Source organism: Bos grunniens, chromosome 8 (assembly GCF_055505025.1).
Source record: "Bos grunniens cultivar Pamir isolate PY7600 chromosome 8, Bosgru_T2T1.0, whole genome shotgun sequence".
In the NCBI taxonomy this organism is placed as follows: Eukaryota; Metazoa; Chordata; class Mammalia; order Artiodactyla; family Bovidae; genus Bos; species Bos grunniens.
In genome coordinates, this window is record NC_141172.1 from 73,998,969 (window position 1) to 74,022,638 (window position 23,670).

The following is a 23,670-nucleotide window of genomic DNA, read 5'->3' on the forward strand; positions in this document are numbered from 1 at the left end:
CGTCACAGGGCCCCCCACTCGCTGCTGGCGTTTCCGGCCACGCCCTGCAGCCCTCCTTCCACCCAGGACTCTGCCCTTTGCTGGGAATTCTACCGCCTGTTGTTAACTTCCTTCAAGGCGGTGCCCGGATGCTCACTGTGAAGAAAAGCCTAGAATTTGACCTGGGCTGGATTACAATGTCCACGAGTCCTTCTCCATCTCTCTTTCCCCACCTCTCTCCTTCACTCCCCTCTCCCACCCCATCATTGTTCCCCTGAAACAAATAGGATGGCTTCACTGGTCAATTCTTTACATGTACAAACACCAAAAGCAGAGGAAACGCCCCTGGCCACCCCCCTCCCCCCAAACCCCAGTGCTGGGAGAGCAGCCAGCGATGGGCCAGGCTGCCTCCGGAACTGCGGAGCTGCTGGAGCTGTCTGGCCGTTCTGGAAACTTCTTTGCCTCTGGGCTTTACCTCGAGGCCTCTTCCTTCAGCTCCTTGTTTTTCCGCACCTCCTCCGCGTGCTTGTCCTGGGAGGGAAGGGAGAGAAAAGATCGGGTCACACCGACTACCCCGGGATAAAGGGAGACCGAGGGGCTGGAGGGCCGAAGCAAACAGTGTGGTCACCACTGGCCACCACAGGAAGAGACTCGCAGGGTCTGCAAAGGCATCTTGAGAAGGGACCAGAGGAGGCAGGTGAGCCTGGCAGGAGACAGGTGAGGGAGCTTGCTGGTGCCTCTGGCCCCAGGATGCTTGTTACCTGGGAACAACTTCCCTGGGGGACCCACCTGGCAGGGACCATCAGCCTCTGCCACCCTCACCTGGCCATCTTGGGGCTGATTACACTGCTTGACCTGATGCCAGGAGTAGCTCAGGAGAACTCACCGCAGGTGGCCCCTACACACAGGCAACTGGACTGCCCTTGTGTTTCTGGTCCACCTCTTTAGTGAAGGTTGTTTTAAGCCCCTGGATGAAAGACAAGGGCTTGTAAAGCATAAATCAAATAAAGGATTTTGGAAAATGTCCAGTTCCACAAAGTGTGATAGAGAATCTTCTTTTGTTTCTTGAAAGTGACTGTTGGTCACTCAGTGGTGTCCAACTCTTTGTTTCCCTGCCAGGCTCCTCTGTCCATGAATTCTCAGGCAGGAATACTGGAGTAGGTTGCCATTCTCTTCTCCAGGGGACCTTCCCAACCCAGGGACTGAACCCTGGTCTCCTGCATTGCAGGCAGATTCTTTACTGTCTGAACCACCAGGGAAGCTCCCTTTGTTTCTGAGCATCATCAAACCAAACAATGGGCTCTGACTTCAAATGCCCATCAGCTGTGTGACCTTGACCAACTCACTTCACTGATCAGGCTCAGGGAGGGCCACAGACATCACTGTGGCTCAGTGGTAAAGAATCCACCTGCAATACAGGAGACCTGGTTTCAATCCCTGGGTTGGGAAGATCCCCTGGAGGAAGAAATGGCTACCAGTATTCTTGCCTGGAAAATTCTACGGACAGAGGAGCCTGGCAGGCTACTGTCTGTGGGGTCACAAAGAATCAGATGTGACTTAGCCACTAAACAACAAATGGAAAGGAGGCTCTTTTACCTCTAGAATTCTGTAATTTTGGGGTTCACCTCTAGGGCTTTTCATGGTCTACTTTCCATCCCTGATCATGATGAAGACATCTGGGTCCTCCTTGTGGGCAGGGAGCATGCCTTTTCCTCTTTGTATTAGTATCTCCAGTTCCTCATCTAGCACCATGCACATAATAGATGCTCAGTAAAGTGGGTCTCTGCCAGAGCCTTCTATCCATTCACATCCAGGTATGAATCAGCCTGGGGAAGACCCACTGAGGCAGCCCAAGGTCCCAGGAGGTACCTTAGACTACAGATCTGTCCCTGGAGAGACCCTAAAACTTTCCATGGCCCTGAAGAAAGCATGGGGAATGGTACATCTAGGGCAGTGGTTCTCAACCTTGCCACATGTCAGCATGATCTTAGAAGCTTATTAAACTGAGGCCCTACATGGACACAGGGGAGGGTGGAGTGGAGGGCGGGATGAACTGGGAGAGTAGCACTGACATATGTGCACCACCATGTGTAAAATAGCTAGTGAGAAGCTGCTGTATGACACAGGGAGCTCAGCTCAGTGCCCTGTGATGACCCAGAGGAGTGAGATGGGGGGGCGGTGGGAGGAAGACTCAAGAGGGACAGGTTGTATGTGTTCGTATAGCTGACTCATTTTGCTATACAGCAGAAATTAATACAACATTGTAAAGCAATTATACTCTAATAAAAAAAATTTAATATGAAAAAAAATCACTGAGGTCCTCAGGCACCATCCCTAGAGAGCCAGGATTGGTGGGTCTGGGGTTAGGGTCCAAGTACCTATAGTTTTCAACTTTACACCAGGTAAGTCTGGTGCTGACGCTTGGTGACTCACGCAAGTACTGATGCAGAGGCATTGTTATAGGTGCCTAGCACAGCAGACACCACACACCTATCTCATCCTACCTCCTGTCTTCATCGAGGGGCAAAGGTGAAGAGGGGTCAGGAACCCAGAGGAGTGAGGCCCACCCACACGTCTGCTCTAACATCGTGCTCATTTGAGGCTTATCTCACCCCCATAGCTCTTCCTCCAGACCTTGGACTTTCCCAGCCTCTCTAGCTCAGAACCTCTCTCTATTCCCTATATCTGCTTACTGGATGGATCCCTAGTTTCTGGACTCCCTTTCCTTGGCCTCCAAGTGGCTCCCTGTCTGACAAAAAGCTGGCAGGATGCTTGTGGTCTGGTCTTCCTGAAACAAGCATAGAAAGAGCCACCTAGACTCATAGTCAAAGAACTCAGTTCTGTTCCCAGCTCCATTGCTTAGTGGCTATGTGACGCTGGGCAAGTCACTGGACCTTCCTCTGACATGGATTCTTACTGGTAAAATAAGGATAATGCCCGTCCTGCTCATCGCATTGTGAGGATAGGGGTATGATGAAATAAAAGTGTTTTGCAGTCTTTCAAATTGCATATCATGGCTTTATCCTCAGTATTTGTCTCAGGTTTAGCCTGAGTGCCCAGGCCACATCCTGTCCCAGTCTCTGATTTCTTTTTCCTGCAAGAGTTTGTTCCTACCCATCTCTCAATAACTGAGGAAGCCTGAAATCAGACCCAGAACACTTCCCTCCCATCTGATACTTATGGAGGGCTCGTTGCCCCCCGAAGGATGGAGAAAGAGAGTGGATGGGGGTTGCCACATGCTGGCCAGCTGCAGGGCCTACACAACATCCAGATCCCCTGTGAAGAAACCAGATCTTTCTAGTAGTTGTGCCAAGGGCCTGAGAGTCTAGGTGGATGGGCAGGAAGGAGCGGAGACCACGCTGCTCACCATGGGATGAGGCCACCGATCGGGTCCCGGGAGTCACCGCGCGGCAGGCGGCGCCTGGAAATAAAACACAGAGCTGGAGCTCTCCCAGGAGCCGCAGGAGAAACTGGGGCAGCCTTGGGACTCAGGAAACGAGGCCAGCGTGTTCTCAGCAGAATGGGCTGTGCTTCTGCTGACACGCGGGACCAACCCCAGTCTCTCACGTTTCTCATATTCGGGTGACATCGTTAGGTTTATTGACAAAAGGCAGAATATTGGAGACACCGGTGACCCACTCAGCCCACATCAAGAGGTTTGGAGAGGATCATGTTTCCTGCTCAGTGGGCAGCTCAGCTGGTCATGCCCTTGGCCTCAAGCCAAGAGCTCAAGTCAGCATCTTTCATTGAATCAAATCAGGGCATTTAAGGATGAAGCCAGGAATGTACAAAAGCATTCAGCAGGCTTCTCTGGAAGATAAGCGGTCTAATCTCCCTCAGACAATGAGAAATTTCAATTGTGTAGCTGGGCAATTCATCCCCCCAAGGAGTTCATGGTTTTTGGTTCATTGGTTCATGGTTCTTGGCTCAGTTTATAGTTCTTGCCTGCCACCTCCCAAGTAATCCCTTGGAACTCTCTAAGGATCTAACCTAAGAGAAATGTGGCCACTCCTGCCTTGCTACTTGCTCCCTGAAATGATAGGCATGTCCATCGTACTTGCCGTGGAAGGAAGAGCAAGTCCTAGGAGTCTCCTCTCCAATCCGAGACCCCTTACCTTCTCTTGCAGCCGTTCCAACATGGCAGCAAGGTGGGCCTCCCGGTTCTCCTTATTGGATTCCATCTTCTGGGCCAGTTTTTCCTTTGCCATCTTGATGAAGTTGTTGTTTTCCTCGATGGCTTTTTGGATCACCTCCCGCTCGTGTTCTCGCTTCTCTGCCAGGTGCTTCAGGAGCTCTGCTTCCTGGTACTATGGGAGCATGAAGTGAAAAGGAGGCCCTTGCAGGTGAGCAAGCCAGGGTGTGATTTTACCATCATAACTTAAGAGCTCCACACCCAGAGCGCACACCTCCCTGAGCCTGGGCCCCTGGCCTGTTGGCAGGAAGCAAGGATGCTTCTTGGGTTCTCCCACTGGGCTCTCAGTCCTCTTTTTCTCATTGCCATCATTCATCCATCTATCCATCCATTCGTTCATTCACAAAAAAGTGATCAGATACAGTGTAGCAGACACTATTCTAGCAGCTTGGGAAAGAAAAAAAAAAGTCTAGTAGAGACAAATCATATATAAATAACTCTAACCCAGGCTAGCATGTGACGTATGCCTTGAGAGGCAGAAATGAAGTGCTATAGGAATTCAAGGGTGATCATCATTTTCAGCTTCAAAGATGAAGGAAAGCTTACACAGAAACAGCATCGGAGTTGAACCATAAGAATCCATAGAAAGTAAGGAAGGCACACCAAGGGGTGAAAGTATCAGGTTGGCCAAAAAATTCTTTTGGGCTTGTCGTAAGCACTAACCAAAAACCCAAACAAGCTTTTTGACCAACCCAATATACCATGCCATGGCCTTCTTCCCCCTCTCCCAGTTAAGGACCCCTTTCCTTAATTGTCCAGCCTTTCCTTAAATCCTTAGTGTTGGCCCAGGTCACTATAAGGTCACCCCTTGGAGGCATGTAATATAGCATCTTCTTCCCCTAAGCAAGCTCCTAAACACCTGGGGTTTTTATATCTTTGTTTCTCTCCATAGTGTCTCATTCCCTTCCTGGTATCTGGAGGTGCTGCCTTCATATCTACAGGTTGGTGGTGACCCGACTTCAGCTCAGAACCTGTCTTCTTCAACTTCCTCCCCATCACGCCCTGCCGGGGAAGAAAAGGAGAGCCACTTACCTTCCTCCGCTCCTCAGCTGCTTCCAGTTTCTTCTGGATTTCTTCCAGTGATGGGTCTCGCCGTCTGGGGAGGGAGGCATTGAACTCAGGCACCCCATCAAAGGAGGGTGGCTTCAGGATGACTTCAAAGGACTGACCAGAAGTGCATTTATTCAGCTCAATGACTTCCATGTCGGAAATGACACACCAGTTCAGGTCCACTGTGTCTGCTGCAGAGAACAGAAAAGGGGCTGCTCACCCCTCCTTGAAGACCATACGGGCCCCCCTATAGCATGCACACATATGAGGGAGGGCCAGGGTCCCCAAGGCTGACCAAAGGCCAGGGTTCTGGGTCTGTCCTGAACATAGCACCCAAGCTTGCTGGGTTCTGATGCAGCTGGAGTGGGCAGCCACTGGAGAGTCTCTGGCTCTAAGAGCAGGAGCCCCAGGACAGGGGATTTCTAATCATGGCTGTAGCAACTGCCTTTGTTTTGCTTCTGCCACAAGGGTCCCCCTTTAGCTGGGCTCTTGCTCAAACTGGCTTGCCTGGGAAATTCCGTGGACAGAGGAGCCTGATGGACTACAGCTGTGGGGTCTCAAAGAGTTGAACACAACTAACACTTTCACTTTCAAATTGGTACACACGGAGACATCACCACCCACCGCCCGTCCACTCCTCACTCCACTACAGATCTGACGCTCGGCCTGCAGACCTCTCCCCCCGCCCCCTCCTACCCTGCTCTCTTCTTTCTCTCCAGTCAGCACTGTCTCTCCGCTGGCTCTCATCTTTTCTCCTACACTGTCTCCCACACCAGCCTAAACAGAAAAAACAATCTCAGGTGACCCGAGCATTCCCATCTCTCATTTCCAGACCAAACCCATACCGTCCTTTTAAGCCCCAGGAAATTAAGAGGTGACCTGGCTTCCCCAGCCACCAACCCCCCTCAATCAGGACATGGCCAATCAATGTTCCTTGTCTGTATCCTGGGACCTGTCACAGGGCTCGGGCAACACGGCCATCCCAGAAACTCCTTTGGTGGCCAAAGCACAGAAGTCCCTTCCCACCTCTGGACTCGCTCAGAGCATTCTTGACCCTTCACTAAAGAGACAATGGGCCAGGGTGTCTGGTGATTGACACATGACTGTCCCTCTTCTAGGCTAGGTGTCCCTGAGGGCAGACTCTCTGTCTACTTGGCCTCTGCATCTTCCACCACATTTGTTTGTCACACAAGTGAACAAAAGCCGAGATCAAGGGCACTCTGAGAGGGTCTGACTCAGACCCTCAGCTGGTGTCTGGTTCCCCGGGTTGCAGCCCCACTCCCACCATCGTGTTGCATGTAGACCCCCCAGAATCAGCTGCAGTGACTTTACTGGCTCTGTGAAATAAAATGTGACGTAGGGCAGAATCTCGGGAAACAAGGGTGGGTATACTGGGCTCCTGGAGACAAGCTACAGGAAGCCTCGGTCCTTAGTCCCCCAGCGGTGGCCCTCATGTACCTTCATATTTATAGGATGACTTATTCAGGGGGTCGGCCAGGAAGCAGGAGCAGAACAAGGACACCAGCGGGAGCTCCTTCATCTTCTCCTTGTAGGCTGTGGAAACACGGACAGGTGAAGAGGGCGACCCCCTTCCTAGACTCAGAAACCAGACCCCGGGGGTCACCAGGCTCCACAGAGGCACCCAAACCACCCAGACCCTTGCACGGTGACACAGCCCTTTCTGCCCTGAGCAGCTCTCTTTAGAACCCCTATGTATGATTTGGACCCACTTCTGCCCACCTATGAGAACCTGAGCCTGCCAGAGCTCCCAGAGGACCCTATCCTCTCTCCAGTGCATCATCTCCCTTTGTGATACTGAACGCAAAAAATGCCCTCAGGTATGGACCCCAATGGCTTCCCAGGTCTCAGTGATAAAGAATGCAGGAGACTTGCAGGAGATGCAGGTTTGACCCCTGGGTCAGGGAAAATCCCCTGGAGAAGAAAATGGCAACCTGCTTCAGTATTCTTGCCTGGGAAATCCCACGAACAGAGGAGCCTGGTGGGCTACAGTCCCTGGGGGTCGTAAAGAGTCAGACACGACTGAGCGACTAAACAGCAACAACATGGACCCCAAGCACCAGTGCCCTCACCCCAGCATGCACCCTGGACCTCTCTCTATTTCCCCCCACGTGCCCAGGATATTCCATTCCTTTCACTCTAGGATAGAGGCAACACACACTCCATTCTCAAGGTACTTGGCAGTACTTCTGTGAGGGCAAAGAAGGCCGCCACCATTCCTGTGATCGTGTCCTTCCCTGGGTGACAAGGTTAGGCTGTGAGCCTTCCCTGATCATCCCAATGCAGTGGTCAAAGCCAAAAGGGCTGGTGTCCCTCCGTGAAGACTGGACACATACCCCCACCCCTATCTGGTCACTCTGTGTCTGGAGAGGGTTTGGAAACCAGGATGTCACGTTTAGAGCTGATTTTTTTTTTCCCCACACCACTCGGCTTAGAGGATCTTAGTTCCCCAACAAGGGCTCAAACCCGGGCCCTCAGAAGTGGAAGCATGGAGTCCTAACCACTGGACCACCAGGGAAGTCCATGGAGCTGATATGTTGAGTCCAGTCCAACCCAACTCCTCCAGGCCCTGGTGTGTGCTCCTGTCAGTCCCTTCCCCACCCCCACTGCTGCAACTCACCCCTCATTTCCTCTTACAAATTGAAAGCAGGATTAATTGCAAAAATATTACATAGCCATTGTAGAAAACAAAAAACACACTCAGATGAGTACAAGGAAGAAAAGCTCAGCTATGATCCCACCTCCCACCTAGAGATAATCTCTTTAACCCTTAGGTGCATTTCCTGTCAACCTTTTATCTTCTCTGTGCACATGTAAGTACAAACACATGTGTACAGAAATACCCTGTGTTGTGGCGCCCATAACATAAATGGGTTTTTGTACTTACCAGCAAGGGTCATGTTTTCTGGAATATGAGAGCTGAGTCCTAGTGAAAGTCAAGGTAAGTCTGATGTCAGCTCAGGACACTGTCACAAATCCAAAAATTAAGAGCATTTTAGTTGACAGGTTATTCGCATGAGGAAGGTCTTTATACAACCAGGGAGGAAATTTCAGGATCATCTGTCCCCCACCTCCAGGCTGAATTTCCCTTCCCCAAACACCAAGCCACCTCTTCCACATCACCCAAGTCAAGTTCAGTTTCCAAGCACAATAAGAGTTTCATCATTGACTTCCCAATCTCAAGACCCCTCAAGCCTCAAACACGGGTTTCCCCAAACTGAATGTATCAGTAGATGTTCATCTGTTTCCTTGTGTGGCTCAGTCACCTGGTCCAAGGCAAAGGTTGAGGTGAGAGACCAACCCTAAGTCAGAATCACCTGGGACATATTCACAAAATAACTCTGTGAAGGTCCACTCACCCTGGACCTTCCTGTCCAGACCATATGACAGTGGACAGAGGATGTCAAATACCTCTTCAGTGTGGTACGTGTGTACAATGGAATATCAACTGTAAAAAGGAATGAAACTGGGTCATTTGTAAAGACACTGATGGGCCTAGAGCTGGTCATACAGAGTGAAGTAAGTCAGAAAGATTCATCTGGTACAGATGAATCTAATGAAGGGCAGAAATAGAGCTGCAGATGGAGGGAACGGACATGTATGTAGGGAATGGACATTTGGACACAGGTGGGGAGAGGTAGGGTGGGATGAACTGGGAGATTAGAATTGACATATATACACTAACCACGTGTAAAACAGATAGATAGTGGGAACCTACTGTATAATGCAGGGAGCTCAGCCTGGTGCTCTGTGATGACTTAGAGGGGTGGGATGGGGGTGGGCATGGTGGGGAGGTCCAAGAGGTAGGGGATATACGTATACATATAGTTGATCCACTTTGTTGCACAGCAGAAATCAACACAACATTGTAAAGCAAATATACTCCAGTTTTTAAAAAAGAATAGTTAGAGTATAGTTATTCTACAATGTCATAATAAAATGAAATAAATTTCTTTTAGAAAATGTAAAGAAAAATCCAACAAAATACCTCTTCAGTTGCCCTCTCTCTTTTGCTCATCTCCAGAACCACTGTCCTAAACACTGCTTGACCCCCTTTAAGTCAATCCTAGACTATGAAAAGAGACAAATATTGAATATTAATGTGATCATCATGTGATTCATGCACAGATGGAAATCAGCATTGGGGATTACTGCAGGACTACAGAGATGGGGCTTTAGACTCTGCATGAGGTCTGTGAGCCAGAAAGGACCCCTGGTGTTAGCAGTACCAGTACTGAGTCTTAAATGATGAGTCAAAATTAAGCAGGATGTTCTTCTGGGGGAACAGCACATGCCAGAGTCAGGGTGAGGGAGACTTCCTGGTGGCCCAGTGGTTAAGACTTCTGCAATCCCAGTGCAGAGGGCCTGGGTTCTATCTCTGGTTAGGGAATTAGATCCCACATGAAGATCCTGCATGCCGCAGCTGGTATCCAGCATAGCCAAACAAATGAATACATATTTTTTTTAGTAAAAGAGAGAGTCAGGGTGAGAAAGCTATGAGGGTCCCAAGCTGATTGATGCTGGACCAGAAAGTGTGAAGAAGGAGGTGAAACGAGAGGCAGGAAGGAAACAGACTGGAGCGTGTCTGGAGGACAGATAGGAGGCAACCTTCTATCTGATGGAGTGAGGAACAACCAGCAGTGAGCCACCATCATGGGCACCACTCGATTCTTGGTTGCTGTGATGGTTCATCCTTGTGTCAGCTTGACTGGGCTAAGAGAGATGGCCAGATGGCTGGTAAACAACATCCTTGGGTGTGTCTGTGAGGGTGTCTGTGGAAGAGGTGAGCGCTTGAGTCGAGAGACTGAGCAAAGAAGGTGGCCGTCCCCAGTTTGAGTGGGCGTCACCCAATTCGTTGAGGGCCAGAGTAGAACACAACAGTGGAGAAAGGGAGGATTTTCTTTGCTTGAGCTAGGACATCCATCTTCTCCTGCCCTCAGGCATGGGAGCTCCTGGTTCTTTGGCCTTTAGACTTGGACTAGGATTACTCAGGGTTTCCCCTATGGCACTAGTGGTAAAGAACCCACTTGCCAATGCGGGAGACATAAGAGATGTGGGTTTGATCCCTGGGTTGGGGATCCCTGAAGGAGGGCACACCAGTTCACTCCAGTATTCTTGCCTGAAGAATCTCATGGACAGAGTAGCCTGGTGGGCTATAGTCTGTGGAGTCACAAAGAGTCAGAAATGACTGAGGCGACTAAGCACTCACCCACACAGGATTATACCACTGGCCTTCCCAGGCCTCCAACTTGCAGACAGCTGATAGCGAGACTTTTCAGCCTCCATAACTGCATGAGTCAGTCCTTCATGATACATCTCTTTCTATATGTAGCCTACTGGTCTGTCTCTCTGGAGAACCCTGACAAACCCAGTCATCCTCAGTGGTCACTGTGCCAGCAGAAGGTGACATGAGCTCACTGTCTGCCACCCCAGGAAGGAAAGGGACTCTGAACCAACTTAGAACCCCTTTCCTTGCTTACTGGGGTGTTTTCCTTCTGCGATCAGAAGCAGTACTGACTGGAGATGGGCAGGGGAGTGGATGGGAACAAGAGGCTCCACCAAGGCTTTAAGGCTGGACCAGTGTGGGGTCAGACACAGGCTTCACCTCTCTTGTAGCAATCACTAGTCACGTCACACATCTAACCTTGTTCTCCCCATCTTAATTCTGCACAGAGTTGTCCAAATGAAATGAGAAAAGCATCCAGCAAAAGGGAGAATTTCATAAATATTAGTTTCCTTTCCTCAGCCTTTTACATCAAGCTCACTACCAGGTATCACACACCTACAGGTAAGGACTGTCATTCCCGTCTGCACACGAGGAAATGGAGGCTCAGAGGGTTTGTGTGACTTGCTCAGGGTCACTCAGCTAGAAAGCAAAAGTGCAGAGATTTGAAACCAGGTCAACAGACTTGAAGGGCTCTGTTCCCCTCAGGGCCTCTGTGTTCTCCTTGTGCTTTGGAGCCAGAGGTCCCTGCCAGGGCCCCTCCCGACACAACACAATGGGCCTCTGTCCTTGGAGTCAAGTTGATCCTGGCAGCACCAGTGAGTCCCGGAGCAGAGATGCCGGCAGAGTGCCCGGAAACGACCCCCCTGGTCATGAGCTCCATTCCACACCATCTCCCACTCATGACCAGGCTGCTTGATGGGGCAACTGGCAGAGGGAGTGAGACCTTTCCAGGAGAGCGCACAGGCTCAGACCTCAACCTGGGTAATGGATCAGAAGTGAGAGCGGTCCACTGGTTAAGACTCTGAGCTTCCACTGCAGGGGGCAGGGCAGGCAGGTTCCATCTCTGGTTAAGATCCTGCATGCCACAGGGTGAGGCCGAAACAAAAAATTTAATAGAAAAATAGATACTTGTTTTTAAAAGTGGGGGTCCAAATAGGAAAGAGGAGGCAGAGTAAGTACAACACCCTGAGGAAGGATACCAAGCTGGGCTTTTTTTGTGAGTGTGGCTACCTAGAGTCAGGGACTATGTCCCTTGGCTTGAACTGAAAATGATAATTAAGACCCTACACTCATGGAGCATGTGACTAATTACAGTCCTGGTTGCCTACATTATCCCAGTCGATCTTTGCAGGAGGCTGGCTGGGCTGATAAGACAGGCATTGTCAGCTTCGCTTTTAGGTGAAGAACTTGGGGCTCAGAGATGTTAAGATTCTTAGCTAAGGATACACAGCTAGTTGGTGTAGAGCTGGTTCAAATCTTCTGACTTAAAAGCTCATCTCTTGGTGACCCAGCGGAAGTGATTCCTCTTGCTGCCCCGGAACCCACGGCGGCAGGCAGCTAGGGGTGGGGGGGGTGGCAGAGAAATTAAGAAAAAAAAAAAAAAGCTCATGTCTTATAGCCAGTGGAAGGACTGAATGCTAACTACTGTTTCCTCCATGGTCCTGGGGACTCAGGGAAAGGCAGTCTAACCTCAGGATATGATTTAATGAAGACTACGTACTAGGCACTCTGTATACATCAATGAAAGATACTATGTGAGGAGTTTTAATTGCAGGAGGAATCAAGTACAGGTCAGATAGGCAGAGAAAGAAGACAGGGCAGGGAAGAGGAGACCTCCTAGAGATGGGCAGAGGGAACTTCCCCAGTAGTCTAGTGGTTAAGATTCTGTGCTTTCAATGCAGGGGGCAAGGGTTCATTCGATCCCTGGTAGGGGAACTAAGATCCCATAGGCCATGCAGTGTGAATAAACAAAAGAAATTTTTTAAAAAGATGAGCAGAGGTATTCATGCCCATGAGACTTGCAGTTGCGAGCTCTCAGTTTCACAGGGTTGAAATCTGCATCATTAACCATGTGTATTTATAGAGCATCTACTATGTGACAAGTGCTTTCACTTTAATTTTCATCATAACCTTGTGATGTAGGACTTACTACCCCTGTCTTAAAGAGGTGTGAATTGCAGCTCAGAGAGGCTAAATGGCATTACCAAGGTCACTCAGTGTAGTGCGTTGAGTGGTGTCCTCGAACTAAACCTGTCCACATCCTAACCCTTGCAGTTTGGGGATGTGACTTCTTTGCACGTTTAAGTAAGTTGGATCTCAAGATGAGATCATTCTGTCTGTCCAGGTGGTACAAGTGCCCTTATAAGAAACATGCATGGAGAGATGCACAGAGAGAAGACCTTGGAAAGGTGGAGACAGGCTGGAGTGATGCTGCCACAAGCCAAGCAAGGCCTGGAGCACTGGAAACTGGAAGAGGCAGGGGGAACCCTCCTCCAAGTCTCTGGGCGGGGTAAGACCCTGTTGACATCTTCATTTCTGAACTTCTGGACGCCAGAACGGCACGAGGATGAATTTTTGTTGTGTTCAGCCGCTAAGTTTGTGATCATTTCTTACAGTAGCCCAAGCAATCTAATCTACTTGATAAGCAACAGGGCCAGGATTCATTCAAATCCATGATTCACTCGTTCATTGTATCTCAGCTACCAGTATTTTCACATGGTCTGATTTGGTTCTCAGGATAATCTCTGGGACTTCCCTGGTGATCCAGTGGTTAAGACTCTGGGTTCCCAATGGAGGCATCATGGGTTTGATCCCTGCTTGGGGAACTAAGATCCCAAATGTCCTGGAGCTCACCAAAAAAAAAAGATGACCTGTGTATGTGTACCTGAGGTACATGGTACCCTTATAAATCTTCATGCCAATAGTCACGTCACTTCTATGGCACTTAAGACTCAAAAGAATGTTCTAAGAAAGGATATAACGGGGGCGGGGTGGGGGGTGGCGGCGGAAGGCGGGAGAGGTGGGAGGGAAGATTCTTCTGCAAGGGCCAACAATGCAAAGTGGTCCAGAGTCCCTGGGTAGTGGTGGCCACAGCAGGGAGCCTGACTGTATCCCTAACTAACCTGTGGCATCAATGTGGGTGGTGGGCCGGTCCCACCCCCTCCTCAGCACTCAGCCTTGCTGCCTGAGTAGTCCAAGTTTCTTGTGGGTGACACCCAGATTGGACACTCACAGCTAGAAAGATCTAGTTATGCTAACCCCTGACCTTCAGGCCCTTCAAAGCAGCTCTCAGTCCTCTGTTCTCCCATCTTGAACACCAACAGCCCAGGCCGTTCTCCTGGGTGCATCCCATGAACCCAAAGGCCCACAGACCAGCATTAGTTTAGAGACCTGGGCCCTGCAAGCTTGTCTCAGTGCTGTGGAATCTGTCAAATGGCTTGACAGTGTGGGTTGGGTTGTCAAGTCACAGCAGAATACCTGCAATGGAGTGGGGCCACCAGGCCTAACCAGGGACTACCAGAGAGGGGCAATAAGGGGTGTTATTGCCAAGGTCAGGGAGGACAGAATGCTAGGAATTTAGGGAGGCAGGTGAAGTTTAAAAGATCATAGAGGCCAGAGTAGGGGGTAAAGCTAAGAAGTCAGGCCCATCAGTGGGAGATTCTATCCAAGACACCAGATATCAGAACATCATCTGGCAAAAACCCTTGCTGAGGCACAGCTCTGGCCCTCCCAGAGTGTCCTTGCATGTTTTCTATTAAGGCAGAGGCCAATTCCAGGCCTTGGGTTGCCCCTAACCTTCCTTAGTTACCCCTAAGGAAGACTAGGAAACTGACCATATCTAGCAATAGAAGCTCAAAGGGGCCCGCCGCAACAGAATGGGAACATGTCTCAATCACTCAGCCGATAACCACAGAACCAGAGCCAGAGTTCAGGACCATAGCCTCCCAATCGCCCCTGCCTCCCCTGTCCCATCCCCTGGTGCTCACTCCCACACATTTCTGATGGGTGCAGACTGGTTTTTGGAGAGGCAGGGCCTCCCTGGGCAGCCCAACCCCTCTGCTGTCAGGTACAATCAAGCTCAGCCAGTGGCGAGAGGACTCATGCTTCAGGTGGCAAAGGTGAGAGGGTGATGGGGTTATGATGCAATGTGGCTTCTGCCGGCTTCTAGTCTTGCAGTGGCTCTAGAACTCGCCTGTGTGCTGGGTGTGTGGACTGGGTTTACCGGTGAAACAGAGAAGACCCACTGGGCTGCATGAAGGATGCATTGGGACCAGTTGCTAGAATAGGAATAGGAAGATCAGACCTCCAGACCAGGGAAAGGTACTTTATCTTCTATTCAGTAGGAAGCCACTGGCATCTTTTGAATACAAACAAAAAAGAGGAAAAATGGTGATGCTGAGGATCATTGCAATAATAATAACTACCACTTCTTGGGCACCTCCTTGGTACCAGAAAAATCATAGGCATTATCTCAGTTTTATTTTCTGAGGTCCTTTTATAATGAGGAAATTGGAGCTCAACAGAGTCAGGTTAAGTACACTAAGTCCTACCGGTAGTAAGGGGCAAGGCTGGACTTTTCAGTCTAAAACCCATCTCTCTCTTTAGATTATACTGCTGGGAGAAGAAGACTAGGAGCTGAGGTGAGGCCCAAAGGGATGAGGGCCTGCCTAAATGAGCTAAACCCTGGACTGTTTGCATCCCATGCGACACTGTTTTCCCCTTTGCAAACTGCTCCCTACTCTTAGTCCAGCTCCAGCATCTAAGAATCTGTGTATGGAAAAGCAAGCATTTACACATTTTTGTTGATGGATTGAACCATTAGCACAATTGATAAAATTAATCAGTTAGCGGTAATCCCACCGAGCTGAGGTCTAGGTCATTAGAAGACACAGAAGGAGGAAATCTTGGTTGGGGGTAGGGCAGCTGACCATGAAGATCTAGAATCAAGGCTATTGACAGAGGAGGGATCTCTTGGTGGGAGGAAAAAATGAAAATGAAGAGATCAGAGCCTCCAGTTCCCCCAAGACCATGAAAATGTCAGGGAAGGAAGAACTGGCCATCACTAACTAAGGGATTCTCAACTAGGGGCAACCTCACTCCTGGGAAATACATATGACTTTTGGAGGACTGTTTGACTGGAGGTGCTACAGGCATCCCTGTGGTACCAGGTAGCCTAAACGTCCTTCATGGCACACAACGATCCCACACAACCAACGACTGTCCCTTCCATAACGCCAGTGTGTTCCTCCCTGGGGACTGGGTTTCTAGACGCCACACTGAGTTGGTGGCAGAGATGGAACCAAACCTCTGAATTCCAGAGTCAGTGCTTTTCCTTCTCTCCTCCCACACAACAGGAACATCCCACAAGGTGGCGGGGTGGGCGGGGGGAGACGTGGGGGTTCCACCAGAGCCACTGATGGTGATAGGGATGCTGAAGGACATTTTTTACAAGACCAGAAATTGTGACTCGTGCCCTCAGGCTTTCTATAAAGCAATCAATAGCCAAGAGCCAATACAGAAGAGCATCCAGCTCTCAGATGCCATATGGCCATTTACTGGATGCATGCCTGACCTCCGGAGGCATCTCTGACCATCCATATGATCCGAGTGAACAAGCATTTTATTTGTCACTGCAAGCTCTGCCCAGAAAATGCCATCAGGATGTGTCAAATCCCCTGTAGACTATTTTCCAGAGGAAAAAAAGCTAATGTGCATCCAAATGGTTTGAATAGAGTGGCCCCTGGAAAGAGTGTTCAGAGACAGTAAAAGAACTCATAGAATCATGCTGTAGAAGCTCTGAGTTCTGACCCAGTTCCTTTACCCACAAGCAGTAGAGGAAGCTGGCTCTTTTGATTTGTGCCAATTACCAGTATTTTTTAAAGTCCTGTTGAAATTATAACATTAACCTGAAATACACTGCACAAGCTGCCTAAATGTCATGGAATCATATCATGTCCGTACAGTAAACCTGGTTATTTCATGTTGATCCAAAGGCTCTGATTGGCAGTCATGTGTCTCATCTGGGTTTTCTTTAAAAGAAGAGATAAATTATTTTTTCATGATTGTGGTTTTCATTCTTTCCACAATATTTGTTGAATATTTAATTCCATGCCAAGCCCTCAGCCAGGTCCCAAAATAACCACAAGGGTTTTCAATAAGGAAAAAAATGAATGGGTCCCCTGGGTGTGAATTTAGAGTCTCAGAAGTTTCTGCTAGCCTTGGGCAAATCTCTAGCAATAATAAGGACCATGTTATAAAGGAAGAAAGAATAGGTATTAGGGTATGGGCCAAGAATGGTGGGTTGAGACTTGCAGAGAGACACTAGACAAAGCAGAATATAGTCATTCCTCCGGATCCATGGGGGAATCTGTTCCAGGATACCTGTGGATACCAAAATCCCTGGATGCTCAAGTCCTTGGTGTGGTTCAGTGGGCCCTGCCTGTCCGTGTATGTGCAACCTGTGATTTAAGTGATTTGGGGAACTGACGAGTGTCTGATCAGCACCTGCTTGGGTCTGCTTCTGAGGCTCCAAGGGGAAGAAATGGTGGGAGCCCTGGCCAAGAATAACCTCCAGACTGTCCCTAGCAGGCTGAGAAATGCAGCTTCATTTACTAGAAACAGTGCTTCTAGGAAACAAGGAGACATCACCTGCTGGCAAATGCAGAGCTCTGATGGCCTAAGGCTGAGGGGCCCCTCCTTGTTGTCGGCAAGCCAGAGGAGCAAAATGAAGTCTGGAAAACAGACAGCCCCAAATAATCCACTGTGATGGTGCTTTGGGGGCTAGTTTTATTTTCCATTCAATAGATACAGGAGAATCAACATACTAGAAGTATGAATCAGGCACATGGAGGAATTGACACATATACACTCACGGTACTATGTATAAAATAGATAACTAATGAGAACCTGCTGTATACTTAGGGAACTCTACCCAATGTTCTATGGTGACCTGAATGGGAAGGAAATCCAAAAAAGAGGGGATATATGTATACACGTATAGCTGACTCAGTTTGCTATACAGCAGAAACTAACAAAACATTGTAAAGCAACTATAATCCAATAAAAAAATTTTTTTAAGCTTAGAAACACACACACACACAAGTCAGGGGCATGGGCTTCGGTGAAGGGCTGCTGGATGGAGAACAAGGAACTGGGACCCAGCTCTGTGTCACATCCTGGGGTCAAAGCCTTTGGAAGCATCAGCACATAGAGCAAATCCCTGTGATCTTACTCCTAGTCACAACAGGAATGTTTCATAGTGTTCTACAGCTTGCCAGGCACTTTCATATGTGTGTGTATGTGTATATATATATATATATATTCCTTTTACTGATAATGTTTTAATTACAAACATATTAATACATTTCAGATCATCTGTGTGACAGAGAAAAGGAAACAAATCTCTGGCATTTTGCTACTCTTTGCTGTTGGTATTTCCTTCTAGTTTTCTATTTATGTCTATTATTTTTACATCATTATCATCACTTTTATCCTTTCATTCTCTCTGAATTCTATCCAATAGAATTTAGAGAGAATTAAATTCTATTCTATTCTATTAAACCCACTTTACAGATGATCAATTCAGGAAGGTGACTTGATTTGCCTAAAGTCATATAAGTCGAAAATCACAAAGATGGGATTTATGGGATCCCATAAAAATGGGATTTATCAAAGTCTTCTTATATTGGGTTGGCCAAAAGGTTCATTCAGATTTTCCCATAAGATGTTATGGATAGTGCTGAATGAACTTTTGGTCAGCCCAACATCACAGTTCCATGGTACTTCCTGAGACTCGAGGCCAAGTGTTAACATAAGGAAGATGAATGATTGCCTGGGGCATGTGTTTGAAGGGCACACAAAAGCTTGCCTGTCCCAACTCTCCCTCCCAACCACAAGTACCTTAGTCTCAGCACTGAGCCCTCTTTTGCGTTACGCATTGCTTCAGAAAGTCCCTGTTAAAATGAACACACATGACCTACCAAGTCAATCAATTAAATCATTTTCACTGTCAGCAGAGAACAAGCAATAGATTTGTGAACACTTCCAGGGGTCAAGTTCTGTGCCCATAAATGGGAGGAGCCATGGAGATCTTACAGTGTGTCTGGTTAACATCTGTGTTCAAAAAGAAGACAGAGGACCCAAGAGGTCCAGTGTTGTTCCCAAGACTACGTAGGAGGGGCAGAGCCTGGTTTCTGGCCCCACGTCTAGCTACATGAGAGGGAGACTCTTCTCTTTTGCAATATTACTCCTGTTTCTCTGTTCTTTCATTCTTCTCCGATGCTTTGTAAGTTTTACATCTTGATTTTATCTTGAAGTTAAAATCATTTATGTCCACAGGCAGACCTTGGAGACATAGCAGGATCAACTGAAGACCACCACAATAAAGCAAATGTTGCAATAAAACAAGTCAGATGAATTTTTTGGTTTCCTGGTAGGTATAAAAGGTATGTTTATCTATACTAGAGTCTACTAAATGTGCAGTAGCATTTTGTCTAAAAGATACTTTATTGTTAAAAAATGATGGTTATCCATCATCTGACAACATAGGGTCGCCACAAACCTTCAGCCTGTAAAAACTGCAATATCTGTGAAGCGCAATAAAATGAGGAATGCATGTAATTTCATTAGACGAATAGAATAGTATCTAATGATTTTCTTTAGGAGATAAGAGCTTTAGCACACTTTTACTTCCTTTCCCTACAAACCTGACTTTCGTCATAGTGACTTGGATTTTCAGTTCTAGAGTATCATTATTGATTTCTTTCTTACATTATTCATTCAACAAATACTTTTGGAGAAATATTTACTATAAGCACAAGGCGAGGTACTAAGGAGAAATACGATGATGTATATATATATATATATATATATTCCCTGGCCTCCAGATGTTTAACATTTGCATTCACCTTTATGAGCATGTTGATTATAACTAGGCAATGACTCTAAATTCTAGCGTTTTCTTTCTTGGTGGTCATTATCAATACCCCATCTTTTTTGTACTTGAGTCCTTTAATGTGATAAAACTCTGATTATCTAGACTATGCTGGAGTAATTCTTTTCCAGGAGGGGTTCATGGAATCCTTGTTGAGTCCTTGCTATCTGGTTTGGTGGCAGGTGTAGGAAACAGACAGTCCTACTGTGGGATCAACAGCCCAGTTGGTTTGTGCAATCAGTAGATAGTCGGTCCACCTGTTCACACACACACAGTCTGAACCACGCTCTCTACCCAGTCTGGATTTCTGGGCCCCCATACCCAAATGACCCACTGGAACACTGCACTCTGCCCAACCCCCACCCCGCTGGGTCTTTCAACACAGAGTCTGCACTTAGCTCCTTTCTCAGGATTCACACTCACTACTTTGTTCTCTGAGCTCTCAGGTCACCTGTGCCCTGTCATAAATTAGGCCACCACCCCCAGATTCCTACCCCTTCTGATCTGTTCAGTCTGGCTTCTGCCCACCACCCACCGCTAAAAGCAGGACCCTAAAAGAGTGGACACACAATGATCAGTCTGCAATGATAGAAAAAACCAGTGAGTTCTACTGGGGAAGCAGAATCGTTGTGTATCGGGATGCAGGCATGGTGTATTGTGTTGGCCAAAACGTTTATTCGGATTTTTAGCCAGATGTGATGGAAAAATCCGCACAAACTTTTTAGCCAACCCAATACCTTTATTTGTGTGTATCCTTGTCTTCCTCGTGGGACTGAAAATGTACAAATCTCAAAAATGCTTTTTAAAATGTCAAGGAACATTTTTTTTTTTTTTTGGTTCTCACTCTTCCCTCAAAGAAAAGGACAAAAAGTAACCTTTTCCCAAGACTACCACATCTCTAAATACAGCAAATTCTAATTTTAAAAGTAAATTAAGTTATATATGATGCATGTTTATTTCCCAAGCCAAAAAAGAGGGGAGGTGAGATGGGAAGGGAGAGAGTCTGGTTCCCTACAGGCCATCACACACGGCATGTTTTAGAATTTTCCTCCAAATTTCTCTTCTCCTCCCACCCCACCCTCCAAAATGTCCACCTACTCAGGATTTCAAAATCTCTGGGAATTCTGTATCTCTGTATCTCCAAACGATAGTCTCCAGGTAAGTGGGAAATAATATAAAAATATCAAGGGGATCTGGAGAGAGGATCTTACGAATTCAGGAAAAATGAAGCCTTTCTTTGTTTCTGATCTTGACTTTTTAAAAAATATTCAATGATTTAAAACCAAGAACCCCAAAGATCTGAATTTTCCCATTCTATATGGTTGGTTTCATGTAGGCACTTTCTCTCTAGCTCTCTCTTATGCTCCTTCTTTGCCATTGTCTCTCTTTTCTGTTCCAGGACCTCGCTCACTGGATCTCAGCTTATGTCTTTATTGCTCTATTTTAAATCTTGCCAGTCAGCTCACGTCTGTCCCACAGGGAAAGTGTGGTTAAAACGACCTAGTTGGACAAGAGAAGACAGCTAACCTCACTTGTCCCTAGAATGTCTATGATTGAGCCACAGTGAAATCTAGATATGAAGCCAGAAATAAAAGACACTCCCACTACCCATCAGCATAGTATCTGTTCCATAGTCTGCTCAGAGGGGACCATGTTACACCAGACTTCTCTGTCTTTGATGGGTCATTTAGAATCGTCTCTCCCTAAAGAGATATAGTTTTCCACTTAAAGCAACACTTGGAGTTTGGGCACTTATTTTGTACCTGGAGCACTAATGAATAAAACAGTTCTTCTTGTAGGAAGCTCACAGTCCACAATAGCGATGAACCTTGAAGACACTCTGCTAAGTGAAATGAACCAGTCATAAAAAGATAACTACTGTAGGATTCCACTTTGATGGGGGACCTAAAGTACTCAGAGTCACAATAATGAAAGTACAAGGGGAGCTGCCAGGGGTGGGGTGGAAAGAATGGGGAGTTACTGTTTAGTGAGGACAGTTTCAGTTTGGGAAAATGAAAAAAGTTCTGGAGATGGTGGCGATGGTTACACAACAATGTGAAAGTATTTCATATCACTGGCTGAACACTTAAAAATGGCTAAAATGGTAAATTTCACATTATGTGTATTTTACCACAATCAAGAATTTTTTAAAATTTTAAATGAACTTCGTAGTCTAGTAAGAGTTATCCAAAGGTTTACAGTCTTATAGTTAGAAAAAGTGGTAAGAGGTTATTTAGGCCAGTTTTTCTCAATCCTTTTTCTTACTGGAATCCACAATAAAGAACCACATTTTATATCATGATCCAATATATATATATGCCATGATACTGACATATATATGTATTTACATATATATACACACACATATGTATATATCTATGTATATGTATATACATACACATATATATAACTGAAATATAAACATAAATATATTCATATCTGCTTATGAATTTTATTAAATTATTTATAAACATAATAATATATTTATATTTAACATAACTGAGAATATGCAACTAAAAATGGTATAGGAAAACACTACTGTATGGGATGAATTTTTACTTTTTTCCTACTCTATTTTATCCCATTTTATCTGAAAAAAGAAAATAACAGGTCACAACCCACAAAATTGATTTCAAAATCCACAAACAGGTCTCAGTCTGCAGTTTGAAAAACACTGATCCAGACCAATCTCCAAGACAATGCAGAAATCTCCTCTATAGCTACCCTGCTGGGTGGTCATCCGACTTTGGCTTGGATGCCTCCGGTGATGGGGGACTCATTCTCTCCTTTGCTCTGTGGCAGAACCTTCAGCAGTTAAGGATTCTTGCCCATTTCAAACCTGTTCCCAGAGCAGCCTGGGTGGAGCCAGGGATCCCAGATGGGCTGGGACTTGCTGACAGGTGCTCCAGCACTATGGATGAGAAGTGGGCTTCAGGGAAAATGACAGGTCTTCCCAGAGGCAAGGTAGGGGCGTGGGAGAGCCGAGGCACCGCAGGTCTGGCTGGCCCTGAAAGTGGGGCAGGGTCTCCGGGCGACTCTACCTCCCTGCGGTGGAACTGTCGATTAGACCTGTCCTCTCTGCTAGCTCCAGCACTAGGATTATCCCCTAGTCTGAAGGATGATCTCATCCCCCGCTGGCACCCTGACTCCTGCCTGTAGGAGAGGCTTCCGCCCCTTGAGGGAGCCTCAGCCTTGGTGGAGACTAGATTCCCCCACATCCACCCTCAACCTCCCACCCACCCCACAGGTCACTGCTGGCTGCCTCTCCCCCACCACCACTATTCTAGCCTCTGGGGCCCTTCTCCAGGCATTTGGACAGGTGCTATTGGTATATTTCTGTGCTGCCCTAGGGGGTCCTGACCTTTTCAGGACAATGAGACTCCTCCACAACTGACCATACCTTCCAAGAGGAATAAAATAAAGGCAGCATGCCACGCAGGGACACAGCTGGCCGCTGGCTGTCAAAACCCTGTGTCCCCGAGGATGAGGTGGGGACAATGCCTAAACTCCTGGTGAAGGCAGTGGGCTGAGCACTGGGGCTGGGGAGGTGTCGCGCCCTGGTTGAGGCTACAGGCAGAGAACAGGGTGTGGCAGGTGTGGGTTCCCACAGATTGCAGCCTCACAGCCATCTGTCCCTGCCTAGGTAGGACCAGGTTGACCTCAGGGGCGGGGCGGGGCGAGAAGAGATGGTGAGCTCATTGTATTATTAGAACCAAGAGAAAAAAGCAACCCAGTACAGACTGAGGAGAAAGCAAAGGAGGCTGCCAATGGGCAAGGGAGACAGAATAACTGTGGCTGAGAAAGGAAATGTAAACCACAGGTCTGCTTTCAGTTCGTAAGGGCTCTGGGGGGCCAGAGATGATCCAGGGAAAGCCAGACTCTGAATAAAACCCTTCTCCCTCAGCAACAAAACATTTTTATGCAGAAAGAACTCATTGTGGATGGCTGATCTGTAAGAAGCTCTGGCAATTCCCACCCATCCTCTGTCCCCTGAGGTCCAGAATAGAAGAGACTCCTAGAGCCCACCCTTGCCCCTTTGCCAGGCACCATCCTTTTTGCCTCACCCCATTGCCCCCAGGATTTGGCAAAGTTGAATTGAATGAAACCAAAAGGCAACACAATAGATACCAGACTCCTCGCTTCTCCTCTCTACAGCTGCTGTTTTTCTTTTCTTTTGTATGTAAAGCTTCAAATAATTTGCATTCCATTTCTACTTACCTGCAGTCCAGTTAGAAGCGAGCTGCTGCCTTCTTCACTCCCTCAATTAGTGGT

The 23,670-nt window shown here is 47.5% G+C and overlaps 1 protein-coding gene across 4 annotated transcripts; it reads right to left on the reverse strand.

Annotated features, from left to right (window-relative positions):
• Nucleotides 1-272: 272 nt before the first annotated feature.
• STMN4 (stathmin 4) lies at nt 273-23,670 on the reverse strand. Of its 4 annotated transcripts, XM_086416532.1 has the most exons (8): nt 23,617-23,670; nt 8,127-8,205; nt 6,680-6,775; nt 5,918-5,998; nt 5,204-5,412; nt 4,095-4,286; nt 3,347-3,400; nt 273-510 (listed from the first exon to the last, which is right to left on the reverse strand). In XM_086416532.1, the coding sequence occupies exons 2-7, from the start codon at nt 8,137-8,139 to the stop codon at nt 3,380-3,382; spliced, it is 612 nt and encodes a 203-aa protein (XP_086272658.1). In that variant the 5' UTR covers nt 8,140-8,205; nt 23,617-23,670; the 3' UTR covers nt 273-510; nt 3,347-3,379. The 4 variants fall into 4 exon arrangements, with proteins under 4 accessions (XP_086272658.1, XP_086272660.1, XP_086272657.1 ...); XM_086416534.1 differs by lacking the exon at nt 5,918-5,998; XM_086416531.1 differs by lacking the exon at nt 3,347-3,400.

Bases quoted from the DNA above. Each gene is read 5' to 3' on its own strand.
- STMN4 (XM_086416531.1), bottom strand. The intron at 5,999-6,679 runs GTACATGAGGGC...TTTTCTGTTTAG, and splicing joins GTCATCCTATAAATATGAAG to GCTGGTGTGGGAGACAGTGT. The intron at 511-4,094 runs GTAAGGGGTCTC...CTTCCCTCCCAG, and splicing joins TGGAACGGCTGCAAGAGAAG to GACAAGCACGCGGAGGAGGT.